The sequence below is a fragment of the Elephas maximus genome, chromosome 7 (genome assembly GCF_024166365.1).
Source record: "Elephas maximus indicus isolate mEleMax1 chromosome 7, mEleMax1 primary haplotype, whole genome shotgun sequence".
NCBI lineage: Eukaryota > Metazoa > Chordata > Mammalia > Proboscidea > Elephantidae > Elephas > Elephas maximus.
The window spans coordinates 57,711,412-57,719,607 of NC_064825.1; the positions used below are offsets into that span (position 1 = coordinate 57,711,412).

An 8,196-nucleotide genomic window follows, 5' to 3' on the forward strand; every position below is an offset into this window, starting at 1 on the left:
AGAAACTTTTGCAGTTATAATAAAATATTTATCATTAGTACATGTTGTTAGATGGAAAGAAAAATACTTTCAAACAGCTGAAGAACTGTATAATATTTTAAAAATAATCTATAATTTTTTAAAGTACTATCAAATTTTTCGGTATACTCCACATGAAACTTAAGGATGAAAATTTTAGGTCATGTCCAAGTGTATATGTTTGTTTTTAGGGAAGGTGTGTATCATTCAACTGGAACTTAAATTTTATTTTTATCAAATTATGTTAATACTTTTTTTTTTTGCAATTTATAGTCATTTGGAGTCTTATCTAAATTTATGAAATGTTTGTTTCTTTGTTTAATAATTCCCAAATGCCCACACCCAAAATTCAGCATACTTATGTGTACATAATCCTTCAAAGGGATACTGTGCTGGTTATTAGGCAATTGTTTTTCAGTTTGAAAACTATGTTTTTGTGTTCTGCTTTGTGAAGCCAGAGCTGGGATTACTCTCTACAGTCCCAGCTGGCTACCTTTTTCAGTTTGCCAGTAAAGGGCACTAGAAGCAGACTGGAAAGCTGAAGGAGGGCAGAGGGATTGCTCTTTCATATTTGATTTCTGTTCCTGTCAGTGCCCAAACAAAGGATTTTCCTTGGCAACAGCAATTGATACTAGCAATGGCAGTTGGTTCCAATTTGTGCTTTTGGTTCTGCCCCCACCCCCCTTACTTCAAATCAGCCTCATCATGCCTCTCCGTACAGCACCAGGAACTTGAGGTTGCTCCTTAGAAGTGTTTATCCCAGCTCTGCAGGGACCCTCCTTTGAAGTTCTGATAAGCAGAACTTCCTCCCTTCTGACAGTAATGGATTTCAGGAATTACTAATTCTGTATGATAACTTTGTTCTGTATATTGCAGATACAAGACCCCATTCACTCCCAGTAAAGTTATGTGTATAAACAAAGATTTCTTAGAAATTATTTTATAAAAATCAAATCAAGAATAACTGACAGTGAACCTTGTCTCATTCCATCAATGTTGAGTTGGGGTTATATGAACTGATGGGAAAAGGATAAAATTCCATCAATACACTAAGGAACATATTTCTATAACAAAATAGGTTTACATAAACCATTTATAAAATTTAAATTTTTATACTGCTTTTAATACTGTATATTTATTTAAAAAACTAAGAATATAATACTTTGACATTTGTATCCTATTAGTTACAGGAAAAATAATTTCTAATTACATTTTTTAACATATTTATATTGCAAACAAATATGAAAGTGTGATCATCACAACAATTTTAAGCATAAAAGTAGATATAGAGGACAAGGCATCTACTTCAAGGAGACAAAGGAATAATACTAAATTCCTGACAGTCAAACAGGTTGTTCCTGTTTTAAATAGATTATGGTGATTTAGAAATGTCTGTGCTATTTGGCACAAATGGTTAAGGTCTCAACTACTGGCCAAAAGGTTGGCAGTTCAAACCCACTCAGAGGTACCTGAAGATCTACTTCCTAAAGGTCACAACATCGAAGACTCTATGGAGTAGTTCTACTCTATAACATATGGGGTCACAATAAGTCGAAATCAACTGGACAGCAGCTAACAACAACATAAAATATATATATATATATATATATTTTCAAAATCCTTTCAGAGAGTACCCAAGAAATATTTAGAAGACTGCTGGTCTGAGTTACTATGAGAGGGGATAGGTGTTACAGTGGAATTAATTTCTCCTGGAAGGAGCCTTGATGGAAGGAATCCTAGACAAGAAGATTTGATGGATGGCTAATGTCAAGAGATATGAGGATCTGGCTAGAGCACTGGTGTCTTTCACTACCAAGGCTAACTTCATGGGCAAGCAACACAGGCAGTGGCACAGAGCTCCAAGCTCAGAAGAACCCGTGCATTATTAAATGCTCTGTCATTTTCTTGAAATGGTTAATAATTTTATCTTTAAACTTGTGCTTTCTAATAAAGTTTAATGATACAATGGAGCATGTGTGTGTCTTCCACCACTCCTTGCTAGAGTTTCACATACAGATTTTGTGATGCCTCGTGAGCAGAGAAATTTGGTGGACACACAGTGACTGACAGTTCAAGAAGACACAAAGAAATACAGAGAAAAGTAAAGAAAAAGTGGAGAAGGAGAAAAGAAAGCAAGAGAAGAAAAAAAGAGGATAAAACACTCGTACTAGAAGTATATTTCCACGACTTTCCTTGAAAAGTGGTCCTGAAAATGTTCCTTCCTCATTTTGTTGTTAGCTCCATCATGTCGGCCCCAACTCACAGCAACCCCATACTCCTTGCTTTATTTACCCTTCCTATTTTTTTTTTTTTTCCTCTAGGAGTCCTGGAGGCACGGTGGTTAAGCGCACAGCTGCTAACCAAAAGGTCAGTGGTTGGAACCCACTAGTTGCTCAATGGGAGAAAGATGAGGCAGTCTACTCCCATAAAGATCACAGCCTTGGAAACCCTATAAGGCAGTTCTACACTGTCCTATAGGGTCTCTATATGTTGGAATTGACTCGATGACAATGTTTTTTTTTTTCTCTCCCTCAAAAAGTGCACAGTGACTCAAATCCCTAGGGCAGCTCTCCTGGGCTTTCACACAGGAGTTAGGCCATAAATAATCTCACTTACCGTGCCTTTTGTTTAGAGGAAGCTGAGAAGCAGAACTGAGCTAGACACTTACTGTACTCAGAAAACCAAGGGAGGATAAAACATTTCAATACAGATTACACACTTAGACTCCATAACTCCCCTTATCACACCCACACAAACCTTCACAGATAGACAACTTTACTCTCACTAAAAACACCTTCATTCAGATACACATCTCCAGCAGAAACCATGACTCTACCACCCTCGCTCACATATGGTTCCCACCCATACACTACATACCCTTACAGGGCTCCATCCTAAGTGTCTCCATCTGCAAATGAATGTCTCCACACAGGTATGTTCTTGAAATCAGATTCCTACAACTTAGGTGGTTTGAAGAGTTAGCTTGATGGTGCAAATCTTTTGCACTCAACCACTGACCAAAAAGTTGATGGTTTGAAGGCACACAGCAGCTCTGTGGGAGAAAGACCTGGTGATCTGCTTCCATAAAGATTACAATGAAGAAAACCCTATGGAGCAGGTCTACTCTGTAAACCATGGGGTCTTCATGAGTTGAAATTGACTTGACAGTAACAAGGTGGGTTTTTTTTTTTTTTTTTTCATTTTAAGTTTGAAAGGGGGCCTCAAAAGATCAGTCATCGCAGGACCCAGAAACAAAACTAACAGGGGCAAGTTTTCCCCCATTCTAGACCAGAGTGAATTCCCAGCTGAAAGCCCTTTTGTCATTCCATTTCCTGGAAAGCAACTTCCCTTATACCCCAATCATTCTGGTCCCCATACCCATAAATGCTCACAAAGTAGCAGTCTTCTTGTAGTGGCCATTTGAAATCCTCCTTTTGGGGCATGAAATGGATGGGAAGAGGGTAGAAAATAAGGTAATACGGCTCCAATTTCCCACTCTCCACAGTCCAAGATTTTTCCCCAGGTGTCACAGGGCAGTGTTCAGGCTGAGCACAAGTGCAGCAGGTGTCATCAGTGAACTTGTCTTAGAAGCAGGAGGGGTGTACTTGTCACTTTGGAGTCCAGAAGATGAGTAAAGTGATTGCAGCAATAGGGAGTGATATTACACAATGCATAAAAAGATAGGAGTTCAAACCTTAGCAAGGTAAATGGAAAGTTAGTTAAGGTAGAAAGAACAAACTGATCAGGAGACCTAAGACCTCATTTCAGTTCTGCCCATAACATGTTTGTGATATGGATTGCATCAGTCCTCCCATCTTGAGGTGGTCTTCCCAATGTTTAGACTAAAGTGAAATTACTTATTATATTCTATCCTCTCTGGAATTCTGTTAGGCGATAAGGAGCCTCTAAATGGGGAGTATCATTATTTTGGGCATTATTTTATCCCATGTATTTTACTTTAGGTTAAACTGCAGAAACCTTACGAGGTAAGTAGGCCAGATGTTACCAATTTAGAGAAGACAAACCTGAAGATGGAAACATTTATAGGATTCTGCAATGCAACATAACGAGGACATTGGAAAGCTGAGATTGTGAATTTTATTGATTTTTCTAAATTAATACTGTTAACAGAAGTAAAACAATTCGGTCAAGGAATCAGACCTATAATTCAGATTGCCTGGCATCACATAGAGATTTCCATTCAGTACACTACGTTACTGAGGGAGGGTGTATATCATAAATTGTCTTAAAAATAAAAAATAACCTCTCAGAATTTATTTACTGTTGGCCTCTCCAGGATACTGAAATCTCTCTGTCCACTTGACATTTCGATCTGGATGTCACATTGAGACATTACAGTGGTAGGTATGCAAAGCTGTGAACTGGCTTTGCCATAGTTGGGAGTACAATCTCTTGCTTTCTTCTGTTATGCTCATGTGAGTCCTCAAAGCACTGCAGATATTCAGTTATGAAGCATGTGAGTATATTCAGGATGCCTAGCATTTTCCTGAGCACAGCAGATGAGATGAAAATGAAACTATTTGATGTATATTTGGGCTGATAAGATAAAAACAGAGAAAACAAAGTGAACACAAAATTACAGCTTTATGTCTAAAAGTCAATGACATATTACTAAGAGTTGTCAAAATTGACTCTTTTAGGGAACATTAATCAAAAGATCTACATATAGGTTAGTCATCAGCATGTGAAGGTTACTACATATGGTCTCACTGAAAAGGATGTTGACATGTAAAGGAAGAATGAAAGTAATAAAAAATCTTACTAAGGCCTGGTTTAGAAGGGAAGGCTTCTGCAGGCAATAAAATTTTCCCAGAGGCTTAAAAAATAGAAAAGGGAGAAATGAAGAAAGAAGGCTCACTATGAGTGAGCAATGGTGTGAAAAAGATCGTTGGTGAAAATACCCACAGATACACGTGGACGGTCAGTAAGTGATGCACAAGATACAACTGGAAATAAGACTGGGATGGTCAGAATGTGCAGGGGCTAACATGCCTAACTTGGTGCTTGGAATACAAAACACAAAACATGACTGGAAAGGAAAGCAGATGCAAAAAAAGAAAAAGAATGTATGTGCTTAAGTCTGTGATTGCTGAACAAGTCTTTTTTTTTTTTTTTTCTCAGTCTGAAGAGATCATTTCCCAGGAAGATCATCTGTTCATCTGAATGAACCAAAGACCAACAGGGCAGACATACCAACACTCCCTAGATAAACCCCTTCATTTGGCAAGCAGCATGTCAGCTTCCAACATCAGTGATAATACTCTCCCAGCAACTCTCTTTCTGACAGGGATCCCAGGGATGGAGGACAGTCACATCTGGATTGCTATCCCATTTTGTGTCATGTACCTGGTGGCACTGGCTGGAAATACTTCCCTTATTTTGGTCATTGTGACAAGTAATACTCTTCATGAACCCATGTACCTCTTCCTTTGCCTTCTCTCACTCACCGACTTGGCCCTCGGCTCGACCACAGTGCCCAAGACGCTGGCTATTTTGTGGCTCCATGCTGGTGAGATTTCCTTTAATGGCTGCCTGGCCCAGATGTTTTGTGTCCACTCTATCTATGCTCTGGAGTCCTCAGTTCTTCTTGCCATGGCCTTTGATCGATACGTGGCTATCTGCAAACCTCTCAGATATACAACCATCCTCAACCATAGTGTCATAGGCAGAATCAGCCTTGTCGGAATATTCTGTAGTATAGCTGTTGTTTCCCCTCTTATCTTCTTGTTGAGGCGACTGCCCTACTGTGGGCACCGTGTTATGGCACACACTTACTGTGAGCACATGGGCATTGCTCGACTGGCCTGTGCTAGCATCACCGTCACTGTTATCTATGGGCTGACTATGGCTCTGCTGGCTGTGGGTCTGGATTCCCTCCTCATTGCCATATCCTATGGCTTTATCCTCCATGCTGTCTTTCACCTGCCGTCCCATGACGCTCGGCACAAGGCTCTAAGTACCTGTGGTTCCCACCTTGGAGTCATCCTGGTTTTCTACATTCCTGCCTTCTTCTCCTTCCTCACTCACCGCTTTGGCAGACACCGTGTCCCCAAGCATGTGCACATCTTTCTGGCTAATCTCTACATGCTGGTTCCTCCTGTTCTCAACCCAATCATCTATGGGGCCAGAACCAAGGAGATCCGGAGTCAACTTCTAAGAATGCTTCATTTGAGGAAGGACTTAGTATAGAAGCTGGACATGAGAAAAGAAGATAAATTGGCAGGGGAGCCGTCTAGTGCAATTACATGCATTGAAACCTATGACGTAGGGGGAATGGATTGACTTGGGAGGGAACCCTGAAAGGAAGAAGACTAGCTGGATGAATTAGAAATATCAATGATAGCATTGAACTTGTCATGTCCCCAAGGCTGGAATTACTCAGGAAGGGGGTAATATTTTCTCTCTTGTCTCAGAAGAAGCTATGATTTACCAAAGAGGAAGGCTGTTCCTGTTCTCAAGAGAATTCTACTGGGAAGGAAAATTGAAAAAACAAAAACTCTTGGAGTGAATTTAAATCTGAACTTCACCAATTTGGGTAATAGTTAAGAGTTAAGGTCTAAAATCGGAGTGCCCAGGTTTCAGTCCTGACTCTTCTACTTATTTTTGTGTACTTGAGCAAATTGCTTAGTCTTTCTGTGTCTCAGTGTGGCCATTTTTAAAATAATGATAATGATAATGCCTAACTCTTAAGTTTGTGGTGAAGAATAAGTAAATGAATAAATGTAGAAAATTAGAACACTGCCCAGCAAATAATAAAACCCAAAACTAAATCCATTGCTGTTGAGTTGATTCTGACTCACAGCAACTCTATAGGACAGAGTAGAACTGCCCCATAGAGTTTCCAAGGAGCAGTTGGTGGATTTGAAGTGCCAATCTTTTGGTTAGCAGCCATAGCTCTTAAACTCTGAGGCACCAGGGCTCCAACATAAAATATTGATCAATAAATAAATGTAAGGTGAGAAATATATTTAACCTCTCTAAGCTTTATTGGAGGAGCCCTGGTGGAACAGTGCTTAAGAGCTCAACTGCTAACCAATAGGTTGGTAGTTCAAATCCACCTTGGAAACCTTATAGAGCAGTTCCACTCTGTCCCATAAGGTCGCTAGGAGTAGAAATTTACTCAACAGGAAAGGGTAAGATTTATTGGAGCCCTGGTGGCACAGTGGTTAAAAGCTCAGCTGTTATTCAACTTATACAAGACTTTTTTTTTAACCTTGTTTCGTATAACAGGTAATACACATAATACATAAATTACAAACAACTCTCTATAAATAGCTAGGTAGTGCTTAGAATATAATTAGTGCTCAGTAAAAATGTTATTTCTGCCATTACTACTTCATTTAAGTACCTTTTCTTTCAGCTGTAACAAAATGCCTTACCAAGGATGTAGGGCAGCATACTAAAAATCCAGGTGCCTTTCCTCATAGCCTCCTGTCTTACCTATCTAGTGCTACTAATACCACAAGTGGGTGGCTTTAACAAACAGAGGTTTATTCTCTCACAGTCTAGTAGGCTAGACATCCTAATTCAGGGTGCCAGCTCCAAAGAAAATCTTTCTTTCTCTGTCAGCTCTGGGGTAAGGTCCTTGTCATCAAGTCTAGGAGCTTCTCAGCTCAGGGAACCCGGGTCCAAAGGAATTCCTCTGCTCCTGGCATTACTTTCTAAGTATAACAAGGTCCCCCCATCTCCCTGTTGGCTTCCCTGTTTTATATCTCAAAAGAAATTGGCTCAAAACACAACCTAATCTTGTAGATTGTGCCCTGCCTCATTAACCTAACTGCCTCTAGTCTTGCCTTATTAACATGATAGAAGTAGAACTTATAATTCATAGGAAAATCACTTCCGATGACAAAATGGTGGACAATCATGCAATGGTGGGAATCATGACCTAGCCAAGTTGACACACATTTTGGGGGGCACATAATTCAATCTATAATACCTCCCACTGCCTCAATAATCTCATTTACTAAGTAGAAGTCTTAGTTGGAGTTTGTCGAACTTCTTGGATGTGTAGATTAATATTTTCATGTAATTCAGGAAGTTTTGACAATTAATTCTTCATATATTCTTTCTTCCTATTTGTTTCTCACCTACTCTCCTGGGACTTCCATTATGCATATGTTGGTATGCATAATGGTGTCTCATAGGTCTGCAGCA

The 8,196-nt window shown here is 39.5% G+C and overlaps 1 protein-coding gene across 1 annotated transcript; it reads left to right on the forward strand.

Moving 5' to 3' along the window:
* Positions 1-5,271: 5,271 nt before the first annotated feature.
* On the forward strand, positions 5,272-6,228 carry LOC126079195 (olfactory receptor 52D1). The gene has a single exon (XM_049890123.1). It carries the CDS (start codon positions 5,272-5,274, stop codon positions 6,226-6,228), a length of 957 nt encoding a protein of 318 aa, XP_049746080.1.
* Positions 6,229-8,196: the final 1,968 nt, after the last annotated feature.

What these genes read in the sequence shown, in the direction of transcription:
- LOC126079195 (XM_049890123.1), top strand. Translation starts at nt 5,272, where the DNA reads ATGTCAGCTTCCAACATCAGTGATAATACTCTCCCAGCAACTCTCTTT.